Source organism: Mustela putorius, unplaced genomic scaffold (genome assembly GCF_011764305.1).
Source record: "Mustela putorius furo isolate JIRA1106 unplaced genomic scaffold, ASM1176430v1.1 tig00003836_pilon_pilon_pilon, whole genome shotgun sequence".
Lineage (NCBI taxonomy): Eukaryota > Metazoa > Chordata > Mammalia > Carnivora > Mustelidae > Mustela > Mustela putorius.
This window is the reverse complement of record NW_025421989.1, coordinates 10,977,526-10,997,029: the sequence shown is the minus strand read 5'-3', so window position 1 is coordinate 10,997,029 and position 19,504 is coordinate 10,977,526. Positions and strand designations below refer to the sequence as shown.

Here is a 19,504-nt window from a genome sequence, read left to right as displayed (position 1 = left end):
CCGGGTTGAGGAGAAATGGGACACCCGAAGGACAGGTTCACCCGATAACACAACTGTAATTCTGGAAGCTCACGGCACTGTCCTTATAAAAATGCAAAGCAGGTCCAAAAGAAATTAATGTGATATTTGAAAGGTCAGAGTGTGCCTGAACATTGATTTTAAGATGCTTTATCAATTAGAGACCAGAGGTTTTTCCTGATGATATTTATTTCATAAATGTAATTATTTTTCTAAAACATATTAAAATAGAAAACATGTTCTTTTGATCAATTATACAAAGAAAATACCAATATAGTAATAAAAATACTGAAAATATATGAAAAGCACCAGAATATTAGAGAAATTACACTGGCAACAATTCTAGGAATATATTTTTTTTTGCAATTGTACAATAAAGTGCTATTAAATCCAGTCAAAATTAGTGGCAAGATATAAAAACAGTTATGGTATTATTATGAAATTTGAGGCTAGGTTTAACCGCAACTGCATTTTTAGGCTACTTTCAGATCAAGCTAATGATAGTTTATTAATGTTTTTGTGGAAAGTCTATTAATTTCCATTCTCAAGTGAAAACAATCTAAATCTCGGTGTTGATCCTTGGTAATTTGCTCATGAATAGCCAATGACAAGATAAAAAAATAAAATTATCATCAGAGTCCTTAGTAATAATCGTACAAAGTGTGATGAAATAAGAGACAGAAGAAAATCGAATGTAAATATGTGATTAGTTAAGACAAGACCAAAAGTTTAGAAGCCTTTGATTTTATGGTTAATTTTCAGTCATCTTGCATAATCACACTGAATTGACACACAAACATTAACAAGATAGGTTATTCAATTGAACCTGCCAGACATCGGGGAAGAACAACTTAGTGAGTTAATGTCATTTTCACTGGAAACATTAAAGGGACACTGTTAGGACAGCACGCTTCCAATTCTGACCAGTGAGTTCCTCATGTCTTTGCTGAGGAACAGAAAACATACACAGATACTTTGGGGTTAGAAGCTAGGCAGGCCGGGGATGTGACACAGAAGGGGACACCACTGTGCACACACACAGAAAGATACTATGGCCAGTACTTAGGGTGTACTGAAGTCACTTTCACGTCTGGAGTTGGCAAACTGCAACAGAAAAACCCAAATTAAGACAAAGCATCAGACCAGTGTCCTTTTAAGGTTTTATTTCTAGGCCATTTTTGAGGGGACTCTCTGGAATCCTCCGCTTCTCCAGATGAAAGCTGCCCACACCACACTTTAGAAGAGAACATTCTCCAAGCATGGCTCCATCAAAACTCAACATTTATTTAACAGGCAGACTCATTTTTTCTTTCATAGCAAGTAGATTTTACAAGTGAACCAACACGGACTGAAACTGGCTGCATGAATGAGAAAACCAACTAATTTCCTCCACCTCTGCAGTCCTGCGAGCTGTATCCTCTCAGGGATTACCCCTGGGATTACCGTGACAAGGGGAGAGGATCCAGCAAGCCCATCAGCCCCACTCTGGAGGTGATCCAAGTGGACCATGATTCTACTTTTCACTCAGAAATGGACACTTGACAGTTGAGTTTCAATTTTTTCCCCCTCAACGCTTCTAGGTCCTCTAGTCTTTGTCAAGTTTCCTTCTTGTGGCTGATTCTACCAAGGAACTGAAATGTAAATGAACTTGGTTTGCCTCTCAAAAACTAACTTTTCAAAGAAATTTTAACTTGCTTAGAAAAGAGGGTGTAGGTGGTTCAGGGTTGGGAGTAGGCCTTTCTAACGACTGAAGCAAACGGGTCAGTGTCCAGCCACCGTAAGCAAGGTGACACCGAGTAAAAAAGACTGGGAAGTGCGACCGAAAGGACTTTACTTCTCCATGCCGCCGACAGAATGCAAGGAAAACCCAACCCGACTTAGTTTCCCAAATTCTACCTAAATGTGAGTGTTCATTAAAAAGTCCGAGATTAATAAAAGGCAGACTTTAAGTTAAGGAAGACAGATAAGAAACAAAGGCTACAGGTGGTTTGGCATTAAATAGTTTTACATACCCGAAGAATATTGACTAGCATCTGGAAGTAATTCTCAAAATTACAAAGTCATGTTTACAGAAATTACTCTGTATAAGTATGGTTTTTTTCAATATACATGTTCTATATACATAGTATAGAAAAGCTAGTAAGTCGGCTCAGCTATAATGATTTTGTCATTTAAAAAAAAGCAGATGACATTTATTGGCTGCGACAAAGCTTGCTACGTACACTTTTGAGTTCAGCTAATGTATATATATAACAAAACTTTATAAGTCTTCAAATCAAAGGGAAAAAATAAATTATATCTAATGTATTAATTTACACACGGCTGTGCCTTGACTGGGCTGCCTCTAGCTGTAGTCTCTCCTAACAAATGTCTCCAGTGTTTCCTTATTCGAACAGACTTTATTTTGAAGATACGTATTTGTCCCCCTCTAAGTGTTGCACATTTCCTTTCAGGAAGCACAGATGTACGACACTTTCAGTAGCATGAAGTTCTGGGTCTTTTTCCAGCTAATGATCGAGAGAGCCATGTTTCCTACTTGAGTGCCACTTCTTTAACTGTACAACAAATAGAAGAAAGAGATGACGAAAGCAAGCAAGAGCATTGTTAAGGAAAGCAGCAGCTGCTGGAACCAGATACAACGCTGAACTTGGTCTTCAAGCTTCCTATTGCTTTCTAGTAAACGATTGAGCTACGGAGGGAAAAAAGGATGAGAGATTGGTATCAGTAAAACAGCACATGAATCATGGGCATGACAAACAGGAATATTAGAAATCCAAACATTTACAGGATGGGGTCCATCTGTTCTAAGCAGCTGGGAGCTGGAAACGCAACGAGGGGTTACATTTGTTTGGTGAACAGCTGTGTGCCTGCTTACTCTTGTTTGGGAAAGGTCGGCTTTTCCAGTGGAGAAGGAGCAAAGCAAGTCCTTTTCTGGAAGCTCTGAAACCAGCTACGCAGAAAAAGAGCCCCTCCATCTTTTTCAAGTTGAAATGGTACCCCTCTCGTGAGCTCCGATTCTTTGGCGCCCCCCAAGGCACCATACACCTTGTCCAAATTAAAATGGCCAGAGCTTTTCAAAAGTTAATGCATCTCCAAAAGGAACTCACCACTATGCCAGAGATCTTCCTTATATCGGTGGGGAAAACGTGGATTTCTAACACCGGTTAGCATTACCAACTCTGTTTTAGTTAGGGAGAAAGAACACTTACTTGTAGATAAAGATCTTCACTGGTTTTATCGGACATGGCAAGGGCACCGTCTTTCAATGTCAGAGTGGTTGGTTTACTGCTCTCGACAATATGGCATCTTAACCTATGAAAATCCAAAGGACACGGAACTTATTAAAACTTTTAATGAAATTTTTTTTTATTAAAGTAAACTATAATGTGAGAGAAGTCAAACACAGAAGTTGATGGAACCGAGACGAAAGTACTCCTGCTTCTGCCCCAGACACACGTCTAGTGGACCTACCTCAGAAGGGGAGCCTGGCTAGCCGCCCCCAAATACGCTTCCCTGACTTAAGGATTATCTGGGGCTGCTTATTGTTTAAGAAACAGCAGGCCGGAGAACGTTTTGAAAACCTTTTGTCAGGGTCCTTGACCTCAATAAGGGAAGTAAATGTCCCCCTGTAAGGTGTCTTCCTCTCCCTGCCAGGACGAGGGGATGACCGAGATCTCTAAGAACTCTTAATGGAGAAGGGACCAATTAACATCCCAACCACCTTAGCCTTGCTGACCGTGATCTTCCTGACAGCCCCCCATAACGCACTCCCTTACCCCCAACCTCTTGTCTTGAGCTCGAGATGGTATTTAAGGTGGTGTCTTGGGCCACTTTGGGGATTTTTCCTGTATTCCTAGGTCTCTCCCATATATACAGGAGGTACACCTGGTATTAAACTTCTGCTTTTCTATCAATCTTTTATTACAGGGGGTGGGGCCTCAGCCAAGAACCGAGCGCGGGAGACGAAACACTCTTTTTCCTCTCCTCTACTTTGGCAGCCTATGCTGGGACCTGCTGGGACACCGCACTCGCCTGGGAGCCTACAGATTGGAGCCTGGCAAACTGGCAGAGGCCGGCGAAGGTAAGCGTTCGTACCCAAGCCCGCTTTCCCGGATCTACTCTCTGGTGCCAGGTGGAGAGAGAAGGGTCAAAATTTGACCTTGTCCCTTCCTTTCCAAATTTAGATGAGCAGAAGAAAATAGGTCACATGAAGTCTTCCTTTCGTCTTGCTCTGGGTCTTGAGAGCTTGGCTTTGGGAACAGCGAGAATATTCTTTCTGGTCCCTGTCAGCTGGAGGGTGCGTATGTACACAGGTGTGCGGCAGCGAGCAGAACAGGCCGGGCATCTGAGGCACTAAGGGACGGGCAGCCTCCTCTCCGTCCGGCTGTGCCAGCTCTCAGGGCAGCTTGTCCTCAGGGGCCCCAGTCCGTGAGGGGCCTTTGTCCTCTCAGCTTTTGTGGTCACTAGGTCTGGAAAAGTCCAATCCAGTAAGTCCTTCCCTGATGATGCAGATAAGAGGGTCTCAGGCCTCTCACATTCTTGTGGAAAACTGGAGATGAGCATCTTCGCTGGACCATTCTTACTACTTGGGGCAAGGGAGGTCTTTGCTTTCTTATGCTAACTCCGGGGGTCCTGTGACGTTGGCATCTTTGGCAGCTTTGGCACCATCTCTGGGGATGCCTCTTGTGTCTGTGGTTAAACCACAGAATGGCCTATTGGCTTGAGTCACGAGAGAGATTAATAGAAGAGCCTACTTGTCAATGCCACATGATGGATCTTTTGAGTTGGAAGAGCTTCTCAAAACACTCTGAGAGAGCCCTCACCCTCAACAACGGTCTTAGTGCTATCTCTGGAAATACCAAGTTGAAAGGAGAATATGAAGGAGTCTGGCCCCTAGCCTGAGGGCCTCCCTTAGAGGACATTATGAAGTTCTTTTCACCTCCACGTTCAGAAGATCGGTACCAAACATAGAGAAGAGGTACACGGATGAGTAGCCACTCACTCACCACTCACAGGGACCGCGACTGGACGCGAAGGGTTGTTCTTCCCACCCATGATTATACTGTAGTTGTCAGACAAGCCAATTAGCTCCCCTGTGGAAGACTGTCCTCACTGACAACATGAGCAGAATTTCTCCTAGGCCCTCCTACAAATGTTCAGGAAATAGACTGGCTGAAGGCCCATGTTTGGGAGCTGTTAGAAGCAATAGTACAGGTTCCCTCCCCTCTTAAAGGCCTTTGTGGAATACTTTTAAAAAGTTTATATCAAGTATTCCACAAAGGCCTTTAAGGGGGGAAGAAAAACTTTTTAAATGCAACACTGAAGCCATTCAAAGTCCATCTAACCTTACCAAAGCTGAAACCTCCCCCAGTCCTCTCAAAATACCTGTAGGTACTGTAAAAGCTCAGGATGTTGGAAACAGAACTGTCCTGTGCTTAAGAAAAAAGAAGGAACACAAACAAATTACTTTAGACATCTGATGATAGGCAAATAGATATCCCCGGAATTCCTAGGAAAAAAAAAATCCTGGACACTTACTCTGTGCCTTTGAGGGACAGATTTTCTACCCTATCTTCTCTAGGACCTGACTGCTACCTCTCTTAAATACAGATGTTAGGGAAGGGATTTTCACTGGAAGGAGAAAAGGGAGTTAATTTGGTATTTTGGCAAATGAAAAAACAAAACAAGCTTTTAGTCACCTGAGCGAGTAAACGGATTCCAACTGCCAGAGAAACACAATCTAAACCTAAATGTTCTTTTATATAAACTAGTGGGTTTTATGTTATTGTGCCTGATTAATGGCTAAAATTTTAGAGCTATAGCTAAAAGGTCTCTGTCTGCATGTTTGTGTGTGTCTACATATGTATGTTATAGCCGTGTAATATTTTTCCAACGCGGGATGGTATTGCAAAAACGAATTTGTAAAAGTGCTCTTTGACTGGCTTAAAGGAAAATAAGCATTTATCAAACTAAGTATTCCTAAACCTCTTAGAAATATAGAAACTAACCTAAGTGTCTTTCAAGTTCATGTGATATAGATTAATCCTAGGTAAAATAAAAGCTAAGTTTCTTGGTTTAATTAAAATAGGCATGTCTTCAAAGTTATCAGTATTAGATGTAATGTAGACAGGCAACTTTTTTTCTTCTGGCGTTTACCTGCTCTAAAAGGTTCATGTTATGTCGGTTACGTAATTTGCCAGCATGAAAAACAGCCTGGGATGCTGGCTGACCGATGTTTCACGAAGCTGGCATGAGTATTCAAGCATAATTGTTGGAAGCAAGTGATTTAGACATAAGCTGGTAAACGTTTTTAGGTGAAGTCTACTTAAAAACAGGTTCTCCAATCTGCTTGGTAACTCGAAACTTTAGTTTTGCTAAGTTAAACGGGAAATTCACGGACTGACTAGATTGTTTCCAAGTAAGATGAAATACTGAAACATTAATTACTGAACATTGGTTTATCTACTTTTGGCTTCTTACTACAGAGGAACTACAAATACTGAGTCAGTTAGTAAACATATCTTGTGCCACACTGAAAAACTGTACTGTGGGGAAGGATATGCTTCTAGAAATTACATATTCATAGATTTACCAATCTACAGAATGCTGGTGTTAACAGATCACAATTGCTTACCACTTAGTTGTCACTAGAAACGATGGGTTCTAAGGGTTAAGAATTCTAATTCATGTATGTAATTACTAGAAATAATAGAAACAACTAACTCCATGTGCAGCGAAAATAGAATGTGTTTTTGGCTGAGGAAAGGTATGAAATACGGACATGTATTTTCGTTAAGTGGAATGAAAGTAATTTTCTCCTACATCAAAGCTGGTTATTTCAGAATAGGGAAGATAATAAAGGACAAACTAAATGCATATAGGCAGTTGGAAAGAAAGAAAATTTTACTTTGTGTAGCTGAGCTGGCTAAAACGGAATGAATTTGTTATAAAGGTTATACAAATAAGCTTCCGTATCAGTAGTGTACTTATGTAAAACTAAAAATTAATTTCATCTGCTAAAAGGACAACCTTTTCTTCGACTATCAGTCAGCTACTGATAAGAGATTGCAAAAGGCTTTTCTTGGTAGCTTTTAAGTAATCTGCCTAGAAAGCAAAGATGGGGTGTTTTATGAGAATAATTTCCTGTGCTCAACGTTATCTTCATCAATAGCTCAGCTCTTTGAATCTTTAGAAGACGATTTCCCCATGTTTTACTCACAACTCTGCAACTTTCTGTATTTGCCTTTGATATTTTATCGTCACTATGGTTAAATGGACAATTAAGTATTATTTCATGATGATGATCCCATTTAGTCAGTTGTCTAAAACCTTCTGATGTTTTTGACAACCCCCAGCTCAAATTCTAAATGAAGACTTTTTTGACCTTGATCTATCTCTGAAATTTTTCCAAGGGCCACTGGAACATGTACAAAGATTTGTTCTCTCTTCTTATAAAAAGAGATATAAAACTCATTAGACTTATTTGCTGTGTTAAATTACATGGGTACCACTGTCAGATAAGTGATACTACATACCTTCTTCAGATTATATTTGTATAGATATATTATTATCGTAAGTGTTCCAGAAATTGTTTAAAATTCCTAGAAATCGGATATATCCTGGAATAACGTTATGGTTTGTAACTCCAGTTAGTATCTACACTGCTGTATGTCACAGAAATAAACAAATTTCCTTGTCAGAAGCATTACAATGAACTCTCATCAGAGCTGTAACAATGGCCATTTTTAAGCCTTTTTGTCACTTAAGAGAAGCTATGGTTTGACTCCGATCCTTTTGCAAATGTGCTTCATGTTCAGAGATTCATGGAAAGGACTCTGACAAGTACTCCAGAGAACAGGTTTCTAATAACTTTCAGATCATAAAACTGAACTGGGCAAGAACTTCCAGAACTAATAAAAAAGGAGGATTCAAACAGACCAGGAATGAATAACATGCAGTTGAATGAACTGATGACTGTACTTTTTTTTTTTACTGATGGTTCTTTAATGTTTGGTTTTTTTCCAGATTTAAGCTATCTATGTTTTTTCTTTTCTCCTAAGCTATCTATGATTGACCGCAATTTCGTAAACTATACATTTATGAGCAGAACTGAAACTTCCTCCAAAATTCAGAAACTTAGTATTCTTTCATGGAAACAGTTGTTTTGTTTTTGCATAAGCACCTGTTCTTGTTGTATTAGGACACAACTGGAAGCATGGTTGTATTACCAAGGCTTTGACTGTAATGTCATATTTGAAAATAATACGCATAAAACCAAGTATGACCAGCCAACTTTAAGGAACTAAGGTTGACTTGGAAAGGAAAAATGGACCCGCAACCTTGCTTATAGGATTTTGGACAGCCTTACCAGGTGAGTAAGGTAGGTCTCTTACCTTGGCCGGCTCAGGGTCTTCGAGAAGACAGGAAGAGAGTAAGGTAATAACCTTACCCTTGTTTACTGAGCTTTTCCTGATAACCTCTCCTAACTGGCTCCCCTGTCCCCTGCCACTTTTCTTTTGTCTTTTGCTGGAGATGGTATTTAAGGTGGGAAGAGACAAAATTATTTTCCCTTCCCTACCTCTTCTTCTTAATGTATGTATAATAACACAAGCAATTATAGATACCGCTCCATAACTCGGGGCCATTTTTTTTGTGTGTTCCGTAGACTTCATCGCATCTTACTACTTGAAGGAAACCACCCTTTCTAGATGGGAATCGGTGCTGTATCTGGGCCTTCCGTACCAAACCACCGAGGCTCCCTCTGTGAGATAAGTCACCCTCTCCTGACTTACAGAAGACCAAACCAGGAGGAATGGATTAAAAAAAAAAAAAACAAAAACCCAAACCCGCTTCTGAGGGACTGTCTGATAAGAACTTCAAAGTAATATCTGTCTTTTATACCAGTGTTACTTACTTATTCTTTCCATTTGTTTTCATAGCCATGACTTTGAGAAAAAAGAACTCTTGATAAGGGGTAAGTAGACCCTGTTACGATATGGACATGTAGATATGTAACTATTCCATCTAAAAACAAGTCAAGCCCACCGCGAGCCTTAATGTGTATCTGTGTTCCTTCCTTTTTCTGGACTAAAACTGATCCCTACCTTGGCTTGAGTGAAACTCCCGAGAAAGCTGAAGGGACAGGACCCGTCATTGACAGACCTGCGCCAAAGAGACCCTTTGTCAACACCACATTCTTCCTTCCGCCAAGAAGCCAAACCTCTAGGATCGTCTCCTCGCACTGATTTCTTGAAAACCTGGCTCCTGCCAACTGAAAATGCTCCCTCTGCTGTCAGTGATGGCCTCTGTGAGGTCACCAATGGCCACTGCTCACACCTCCTCCCTCTTGGCAGGACGGCAGTACTTACTGGCACTGGTCTCTTCCTTTTTTGTCCAACATGCTTTCCTAGACTTGGAGAACACAGCTCACCTACCGCTTTCCCTCCTGAGTCCCTGCTCGACCGTCTTCCTCTGGCCACCAACTCTACCTCCAGGCTGGGGCAACTGAAATGAAACTGGTCTTCCCAGGCCCACGCCTATCCTCCTCCGGTCTGTGAACAAGCCTGCAGTGATCCTGACAAAGGTGAATCGGGTCCGGCTGCCGCTCTCCCGTGGGTCTCACCATGGCGACCGAGCTCCTCCTCTGGGCCCTGCCTGCCTCTCCAGCTTTCTTCTTACCCTGGATCCTTTCACCTGTGTGTGCCAGCTGCATCTGTATTTTTAAAATTCCTTTTGAAGATTTCACTCGGCCACGACCATTACAAGGTTTCCCAGCTTCTCATTTACCAAGGAGGACAAAGAACTACCTACCTCCTAGGGTCATTTGAATGACGGAGTGAATAAATCAGAGTAAAGCACTTAGAACGGCGCAGGCTGGCAGCACGAGCTATGCGTGTTAACTCAATATCACACTTTCACCTCTGCCTAGAGTCTGTTTTCAACACGGCCCCCCGAATAAGCCCTTAAATAAAGAAAAAGCCAAATCACTTCCTGACTCTGCTTATTACCAACTGATAGATTTTCCTCTCAAAATCCGACGTCCTCACTCTGGTTACCTACTGCTTCTTTGACCTCATCTCCACACTGTCTCCCTCAGCCCCCCTGACCAGATTCAAGCTACATTTACCTCCTTGCTGGAACTTACACAGGCCAAGCACATTCCTGTTTCAGTTGTGGTTCCTTCTACATGGAAAGCACTTTTTCCGGTTATTGATGTGGCTTACTCTCTCGTACCCTTCAGGTCCTACAAAAACCACCCACCATCGAGAATCCTCTATCTAGGCACTATTGACATTTTGAGCCAGTTCCTTGTCTTGGGGGATGTTTAGCAGCGTCTCTGGTCTCTAACTGCTGGATGCCACAGTCCCCCAGTGCCCAACTGTGATCATGAACAGCATTCCCAAACACTGAAGAGTGGCCCCCTGGGAGGCAGAATGGGTACACTCCAAAATAAAACCACCTCACAGGCTTTTCCTCCTAATGTATCGAAGGAATTTTTCCATTGCATGACATATGGATTTACCACACTATTTTGTATAGCTACAGATTCAAGTGCATTTTCCTGTTACTTTACTGGGGGTCATTAGGTTCGTTCTTTCCCATTTTTCACTAGTACAAACAATGCTGCAACACACACATTCTAGTACCCAAGACAAGTGTGCCTACAAAGGAACTGCTGGGACAGAGCGATCTAGGTTTGTAATTCTGACACATCCAGATTCTTGGACTGGCCTGGAAGCAAGTCTATTAGCGAGCTCCTGGAGAAACTGCACTCACCTTCACCTGGGCACCCCAGAGCTCTGTAGAGCTTGAGGTCACCCCAGAAGCCTAAATGTCTGCCAAATGTGAGAAGAAAGAGACCCCTGCCTGTCCATGCAGGCAGTTCTCTCTCTCTGATTCTTCCCATCACAGTTGAGAGTCTGTGAGTGAAAAGCATACCTATGCTCCATCACTTTGTTTCTGGGAACTTCTTTCCAGAACTGAGTCAATTCTGCTGGGCCCGTGCCGGATGACTGTTCCATTTCTGCAGCCATTATCAAAAAACGGTCTTGGGCAGAGACTGTTAAACCTGTATTCCAAAAGGATAACTTACTATATAACTTATTATATAAACAAGAACGTTTACAAAGGGTTGGACACAGGGTTTAAGGCATTTATATTCTTGAACACATTGGAAAAATAGTATGGAAGTACCTTAAAGAAAATATTTTTCTAGAAAGGGGGACTTTCTAAAAAATTCAATTTAAACTGGCATCAGTTTCAATAAACAACTTTAGGGGCACCGGGGGGTGGTGTCAGTTGGATAAGCATCTGCCATTGGCTCAGGTCACGATCTTAGGGTTCTGGGATCCAGTCCTGCACTGGGCTCCCTGTTTCTCCCTCTCTCTACCTGCTGCTCCCCCTGCTTATGCTTGCTCTCTCTGTCAGAGAAATACAATATTTACAAAAATTTTAACGAGACCCATGGACCTATCTCATTTTACACATGAGAAAATAGATGCCTAGAGTGCAATGAGGTGACTTGTTGACAGCTGATTTCTAGATTCTAGTCTGGCTCTACTAATCCCCCCAGCCCAGGTACCCCCCCCCCCCTGCACACCCTCTGAGGCCACCACTCACCCCCGTGGGGAGACACAACTATATCAACTGATGCACCAGGGTCACAGCTGCTGTTGCTCGGCTTGACTCTGTATTTTTCTGGAGCAGTTGTTCTCACCTGTTTGTAATTACAATTATATTTACAATTATGCATTTATAATTACAATTATACTAGTCCTATAGTAACTAGTAACATAAGAAAAGTGCTTCTTGGGGATAAATGGCTTAAAAATGAGATGGAAAAAGTTAACAGTTAATAAAAGTCTACAAAACAACCACGGTGGTTAGGCATAGAATGGATCTTTCCTCATCAACAGGAAAACAGTATCTCAATCTAGTCTCACTTAGCCTTCCTTTTAAATTAAAAAAAAAAAAAATCTATGAAATATCTTGTGTCTGGTGATTTCTTAACTTTAATGCAAATTAAAAATTAAAAAAACCTGTGGACAAGGACATGCGTTAATAGCATTCATACATTAAAACACATTAGATATTCAAAGAACATCCAGAACATCTTAGTGGTTAAATTAAAAAGATTTAAGGAAATAACACTTACATTATGGGGCAGTGGTAAACTCAATCATTGGGTTAGTATCTAGTATAAAGTACATTCCAAACTATATCACACTCGGGGGAAAATGCACTTTTGATTTTCGAGTTTTATTTTTCACCGTTAATATGAATTATCTATATAATGAGTGATTTTCCTTGGCTTTTTATTTACCACAAACATTAAGGCCTGGAATTAATTTGGACATTAGCCTATTACAGCTCATTAAAGATTGAGATACATATCCAGGGGAAAACTGTAGATAAGCTATGCCATGTGGTTAAAACTAGAAGGCAGTATAACATGCCTAAAAATGTCATTAAAACACTGTGCAAATTAAAAAATTCTCAATTGTTCAATTAAACTGTCTGAAATCACTTCCCAGATCAGATTTCCACATAGAATTTATATCCTGATATTTACCTTAAAAGCTACGATGTTTTTTGTTACATTTGTCAACACTATTAAAGTTTTCTTCTCTCCAGATTCTGTACTTCCAAAATACAGTTCTTCTGCTGGGCTAGGTGGTGACAAAAATACAAGGCATTAGTATTATTCAGAACAAACGACAATCTAATCATTAGCTGGAAGGAAAGTATTTGGTTAATATTTGCTGCTCATTTGTATAAAGAGATTTCATCAAGAAAGAAAAGATTACAAAGCAACTACCTGATCTATTTTGTGTTTTAATCTTACTAATTGATTGCATGCTATTTAAAAGTCCTGTGGTTTCCCCCAAGAATCAAAAGCAAATTAGGAAAAGGAAAGGAGAGAGAATTAGGAATATTATAAATTAGCCTATAATCAGCACCATCTTAAGGTGCATTTAAACTCTTCCGAAGGTTACAGATAATCAAAACAAAGAAGAAACTGCTGCTGCAACTTTAATTATAAAGAGATTAGATGGGGGCATAATTTTCTACTCCAACAGAGAAAAGCGTAACTTAAAACGGAAGATCATTAGAGATGTATTTAAGTCACAGAATAATTCCTTATGTAATTACTTAATAAAAACAGCTTTTTCTAAGTATTATGGAATACAAAAAACACAAAAATAAAATTTGGGGTGGGAAGTAATGGTTAAGCAGTAAAATCAGTGAACCTCAAAATGCAAATTTTACTATTACTGGCCCTGGTAGTACTCACGACCTAAAAGAAAAACTAAAAGACTGAAGCAAATTTTGTGTAGTTTAATTACATTAGTCGAACTATATATCCGGTGCCTCCAAACAATGGGCAGAACTGTTTTTTTGTTTTAGATAAAAAGGTGAATTCTTTAGACTGGCCTTCACTTCAAACTATATATTTAAGTAGATGTGTTTTATATCAGGAATGTCTACATATATCAGAGCCATTCATCTGGAGGACACACATTTTTAAAGATGTTTTCTGAGGAGGGCTTTGCCCAACTCTGGACAAGACAAATTAGCATGCTGGCTTCCTTCCTTTTAGAACCCAATCGGAAATAGACCACAGAAAAGAGAAGAAGGTCACGAATCTCAAAACCGCTCTCAGTAACTAGCTCAAAAGTCTTGAGACATAGTGGGGAGACAGATGCTGGTGGAGGTGGGTCCATGTGCCGGTGCAGGAGAAGTGCTGTGACCTGCAGCCCTACTCTGGCTCTACTCTGGCTTTCTCCCTAGGCAGCTCTTCCAGCCAACCCTTCACACTGGTAAGCTGAGACCTATGGTTTTGACAGGCTTCCAATGGAAAAACAGTGTGTAATTCCTCGACCAGTAAAGGGAAAAATGGAAAACAAATTTCACAGGGGGGAAACTGGCAAAGAAAAACCAGGACCAGCAGAATATGCATACGTTGTCCCCCTCCTCGTCACTCCCCATAAACACACATAGATGGTAGAGATAAATCCAAATATAACAGTAATCAAAAATGTGTAAACAAACCAGATTTCTCAATTAGAATTTTAGGTTTTTAAAAAGTCTAGCTGTACTGTTTGTAAGAGTCATACTTAAAACACAGAGATTTCAAGTAATGGATGGGAAATGATACATTAGATCATCACTAAGAAAAGTTGGTTATAGCAGTATTAACACAAAGCCATACAGATTTACCAATGAAGAGAATCAGTAGTGAGAAAGAGATCTTTACATAATGGTTAATTACAAACAACCCTGAATCTTAGATTGAGTAACCCAGAAACAAAAATAGAGATGTACTGAAATCTGGCTTTGGTAAAACACCTATTTTCCTAGTTCAGCTTTAGCTTTTAGAAGATCAAACTGATAAAGGGTTAGTTCAGTGCCATTTCTGGCATCCTTGAACCTATGCAAGCCAAAGAGTACCAGTAAAATGAGAAAAAATATGTGTCATTCAGATTAACCCTTAATATATGAATATTCATTCTTATTACCTGGTGTGAAATGAGGGCCCTTTAAACACATTTAATAGAATAAATAACAAAAAGGTAGCTACAATATCTACGATGACTGGAAACCAAGGTGAGTCTCTGGATAACTTTTAATTTTGTATTTCCACAGTTCGAAAAACAGTACAGGAGTTTTCTTAATTTTGCAATTCCTTCAAGATAATCAAGACAGGTTATAAAAGCATAGCTAATAAAATCAACTATGATTACCTGATGTGTAATAAAGGCCCTTTAAACACACTCAATGGTTTTTTGAAAGCTTTCATTTTGGAATCAACCTTTTCATTTTCTTCTGCTTTGGAAGTATGTTCAGTTAGGTTAATCTAAAGACCAAAAAAAAAAAAAAAAAAAAATGAAGAAAGAAAAGATTAAAAAATTTAGTTTCATCCTGATAGCCGGGAAGTTCATTAGCTCAAAAAGTTAACATTATGGTGATTCAATCCAAATTACAATCTTTAACATAAGTTTAGTATACCTGAATTATGTATTTACCATATATTAACATGACCATGAACATGTATTTGAAAGCATAGTTAAATAAGTCGCCACAGAAAATATAACATGGTCTTTTCCTTTACAGTCTTGTAAAGACTTGGCTCTAAGTTGTAACATATTTATCCCTCTTACCAAGCCCCTGACGACTGAAAAAGATAACTAAGTGCCCTTTCAAAACCGAAATAGAGGAAATAGAAGGTTTTAAACTGATTTCTAGTCCAGCGAGGGGTACTGAGGAGGACACCTATCACAATGAGCACTGGGTGTTAGACGCCAGCAATGAATCATGGAACACTACATCAAAAACTAAGTACTGGATGGTGACTAATAGAGTAAAAAAAAATAATGAATTACTTTGACTTTATCTCAGATAAATCAAAAATATTTTCAATAAAACAGTTCCTTCAAAGTACACTTTGTCAATTTTTATATAAATGCATGAAATTAGCCTTTTTTTAAAAAAAGATTTTATGTATTTGACAGAGACAGAGAGAGAGACAGTGAGAGAGGCAACGCAAGCAGGGGAAGCGGGAGAGGGACAAGCAGGCTTCCCGCTGAGCAGGGAGTCCCGTGCGGGGGCTCGATCCCAGGACCCTGGGATCATGACCTGAACTAAAGGCAGACGCTTCATGACTGAGCCACCCAGGCGCCCCTGAAAGCAGCCTTTTGAACCACCAAAGTGACACTGCTGGTTAGCTAGTACCATCCTTCCTCTTTTTCACAAAGATGAGGAGGGACAGCAAGTTAAATGAATTACTCACAATCATGTACCTAACTAGTTCCAGAGTGGTGGACAGGACGCAGGTTTTGAAACCATGGTGGTGTTAGAATTACCTTTTTTAGAAGAGTTGTTTGTTCTTCATTAGAAACTGTTTCCAAGGTTTCTTTGCCATCACTTTCTAGGTCTTCTTTACTTGAAGCTTCATCCTCACTGGCAATAGGCCCATTTTCACACAATGGTGTCTGGAAGTCGTCATCCACCAGTGGGGGATAGCTATACTTGAAAGGATCCTAAGGGAAAGGAATTTTGTAACAGCCTGCTAAGAGGTGGGCAGAGAAAAAATTCTCTAAGTAAAATTAAAATCCATTCTCCTGGCCAAAAAAAAAAAAAAAAAACCCACCAGAAAAGAAAACCAGACTTAATTAGTGAAATTTTTAAAAAAGGAAGCATTTCCCAACACAAAGGGAAAGAGCAGTTAAGTGGTGTGGACAAGTGGCTAGCCATCTGTGAAAGCATCGAGCTGGATCTTTAGCTCATTCTTCGCAAGGGAAGATTTTCAGATGGATTAGAATCTTGGAAGTGTGTATTTTTTTAAGGTTTATTTATTTATCTTTAGTAATCTCTACCCTCAACATGGAGCTCAAGCCCATGACCTTGAGATCAAGAGTAGCACACTCATCCGATGGAACTAGCCAGGCACTCCAAAAGTGTGTATTTTTTAAAACCCATTTAAGCTTTAAAAACAAAAACAAACAAACAAAAAAACCTCCAGAACAGCACACAGGCTTAAAAAAACAGAAGACAAAACACAAAACCTAAGTAACGAAGACCTTTCTAATCATAGCACAAAACCTAGCAGGCTTTGATAAAAATGAAGCACGCTAAAATGAAACATCTCTGAATTGCAAAAAGTAAAACACAGCAATCAACCAGCCACCCACAACCCTCTGCCAAGAAAACCCCCTAAAAAGCCAAGTTTGTTTCTTTAAAGCCAAAACTGGGAAAATTATGTACCACATGTATCAGAAACAAGACAGCTTTTGTTAATACATACAAATCAAGGAGAAAAGAGTCAGAACAGAACAAAAAATAAATGATAGAGTTCACAGAAAAAGAACAGACTCCGCTTTTAAATCAGAAAAAATGCTCGACACCACTTACAATAACAGAAATGTAAAGCCACAATATTTTGCACTCAAGACTGGGAAAGATTACAAAAATGAGAGTATGTGATGTTGGCACGGAAGTCGTTCAAGCATTGCCACACACTATTGGGAAGTGAGCACAATCTTTTTAGAGGGAAACTGGCCACAGATAACAAAATTTAAAGTACGAATACCCATTGACCTAATGATTTTACCTCCAGGAGTTCGTCTTCTCCTTACACTGCTGTACCCATGTACCAAGGGTTATTTACAAGGCTAGTCACTGCAGCATCATTAATAATGGCAAGGTTAGGAAACAACTACCAGTCCCTTAAAAGAGAACTGATTAAAATATAGTATGTTCCATCCAGGTAATGGAATAGTCTGTAGTGGTTTAAAGAATGAGACCTCTAAGAATCAGTATGGTATAACCTGACAAATGATGTGGGGAAACCAGTAAAACAACATACATGAAAAAACAAAATGGACAGAATATCTCCAGGAGAGAAAACCTGGAAAGCAGTGAATGACTGCCTTTGGAGAGTGGCAGTGGGGAGTAAGGTGGGGAGGGAGACATGCTTTTCACTACACCGTTGTACTTTTCAGTCTTTTGGTACTGTTTGCTTTTCAAAAATGCTGTCTATGTATTACTTTGGGGAAAAATTAGTCCTAAAAAACTACACCATTAATGACAGAGAAGGGAGATATTTTCTACCTCTAAAAATATTTTTTACTAGATGCCATTAATTTTAAGGTACAATTCTGTGGGCAAATTATTAAAAACAAATCAGTCAACTAGCTCATTTAAAGGTAGTACCTGAAATGAACCATACTGTGTTCTTTTTTTTTTTTTTTTAAAGATTTTTTTAATTTTTATTTATTTGACAGAACACAAGTAGGCAGAGAGGCAGGCAGAGAGAGAGGAGGAAGCAGGCTCCCCGCTGAGCAGAGAGCCCGATGCGGGACTCGATCCCAGGACCCTGAGATCATGACCTGAGCCGAAGGCAGCGGCTTAACCCACTGAGCCACCTAGGCGCCCACCATACTGTGTTCTGCTATTAAAATGTAAAATACAAAACCTCTAAATAGGAAAGTTGCAAATTTCAAAGTAAAAATATTAGTTCAAGTTTCTTCTAATCAAAGAAGACAAAAGGACATACCAAAACTTGCTCTCTTGCTAGTCACTTGACTCTGGTTGAATACAATTATACCAGGTAAGACGGTATATGTAGTAGATTGTAAAAATCAAACAACTGAAATATTATCAATCAAGTTAACCCAAAGCACACCAAATCCACAGGCTTTCATAGTTTAGAAGAAAAATCATTATCACCGTATGTTTCACTGTTATGTAGTATTAAAAATTTAACATAGACCTACTTATTCCTGGTCTCTTATTCGTAAGTAGCAAAACCATTTCAAAAAACTTATATATGATCGTTTAAATTAAAAAGACTGTTCTACAGTAAACAAATGGAAGCAAACTAAAGGCACATGAAAAAAATTCAGTAACTCATGGTCACCAATTATATAATTTATGGTTCATCTCTAGATCCAGGAATACTATGTCACCATAAAGAAGAGTAAAACAGTTTGTCATACTGATCTGGAATGATCTCTAAGACATGTTGTAAAGAAAAAAGGAGGATGCACAATGGTGTAAAAATACACTGCTTGTTTAAAAGAGATGGGAAGGAGGAAGAATTACATACATCTTTGCTTATATGTATTACATATATCCTGCATTGCTTACATGGGCGATACAGATTCATGGAAATAAATATAAGACTTGGAACTGGGCAGAGGAACAGAGTGATTGGGATAGCAGTAGAAAGCCTTTCTCCGGAATATTGTTTCCTAATATTTGTACTGAATACCAAATATTTTTCAGTTTAGAACCATGTAAATACAAAACGTACTCAAAAGGAAAACTGAACAACTTGAAAACTTATATAAAAATGTCTATATTGGTGTTATTTTGGAGTATCTATGATCTTTCTCTGGATGTTAGGATACTGCTTTTTCTTTTTCCTTAAGGAAAGAATGCGCCAATGGCAGCCTAGTGTGCCATGCTGCAGTCTTACTTTAGAAACACGTTTCAAGGACGATACTTACAGTCCCACCCATGTGGGGAGGCAGGTACTCCACACTGACGTAGTCCTGGATGTCGCTTTTACTGGTAAACTTCAACAAACTCACTGCTTCCGGACCAAGCCAGGATTTCACAATTTTGAAAGCAGCTAAAGAAAAAACAGTCACTTCATTAAATTCATTCTCTTTCTCAATCTACTCCATGTGCTAATGTTGGTCTTCTGAAATTAGTTTGGGCAAAACTCTGTTAATATGTATCTTTCCGTGGTACGATAATTAACATTCACTAATCCCTGTCGGCATTTACATTGCGACTGTTTTGGGTTTCAAGTGCTCCAGGAAGATCCAGGAAGATGAAATTACCTTGATGTGCATCAAGAAACTTATCAAGGTTCTGGCCTCTGTGCAAATCTGTCAATGATCCCCACTACTAAGACTCCCAGACATGGAATCAAATAGCACTGTGGTTTGAGGAAAAACTGTACAATAGAACGGAAAGA

At 39.6% G+C, this 19,504-nt stretch overlaps 1 protein-coding gene across 2 annotated transcripts in view; it reads right to left on the bottom strand.

Moving 5' to 3' along the window:
- Positions 1-239: 239 nt before the first annotated feature.
- The window catches only part of MOSPD2 (motile sperm domain containing 2), a 61,757-nt gene continuing 42,492 nt past the window's right edge, over positions 240-19,504 (bottom strand). Inside the window, exons 8-15 of one of the 2 annotated variants that reach the window (XM_013059605.2) lie at positions 19,029-19,153; positions 15,882-16,058; positions 14,763-14,875; positions 12,590-12,686; positions 11,638-11,734; positions 10,957-11,086; positions 3,228-3,330; positions 240-1,122 (exon numbers count right to left, since the gene is read on the bottom strand). In XM_013059605.2, coding sequence (XP_012915059.1) covers positions 1,081-1,122; positions 3,228-3,330; positions 10,957-11,086; positions 11,638-11,734; positions 12,590-12,686; positions 14,763-14,875; positions 15,882-16,058; positions 19,029-19,153 — 884 coding nt within the window. In that variant the 3' untranslated portion in view covers positions 240-1,080. Of the gene's footprint in view, positions 1,123-1,164; positions 2,708-3,227; positions 3,331-10,956; positions 11,087-11,637; positions 11,735-12,589; positions 12,687-14,762; positions 14,876-15,881; positions 16,059-19,028; positions 19,154-19,504 lie in introns of those variants that run through there. The other variant, XM_004758875.3, reaches the window with a different exon arrangement.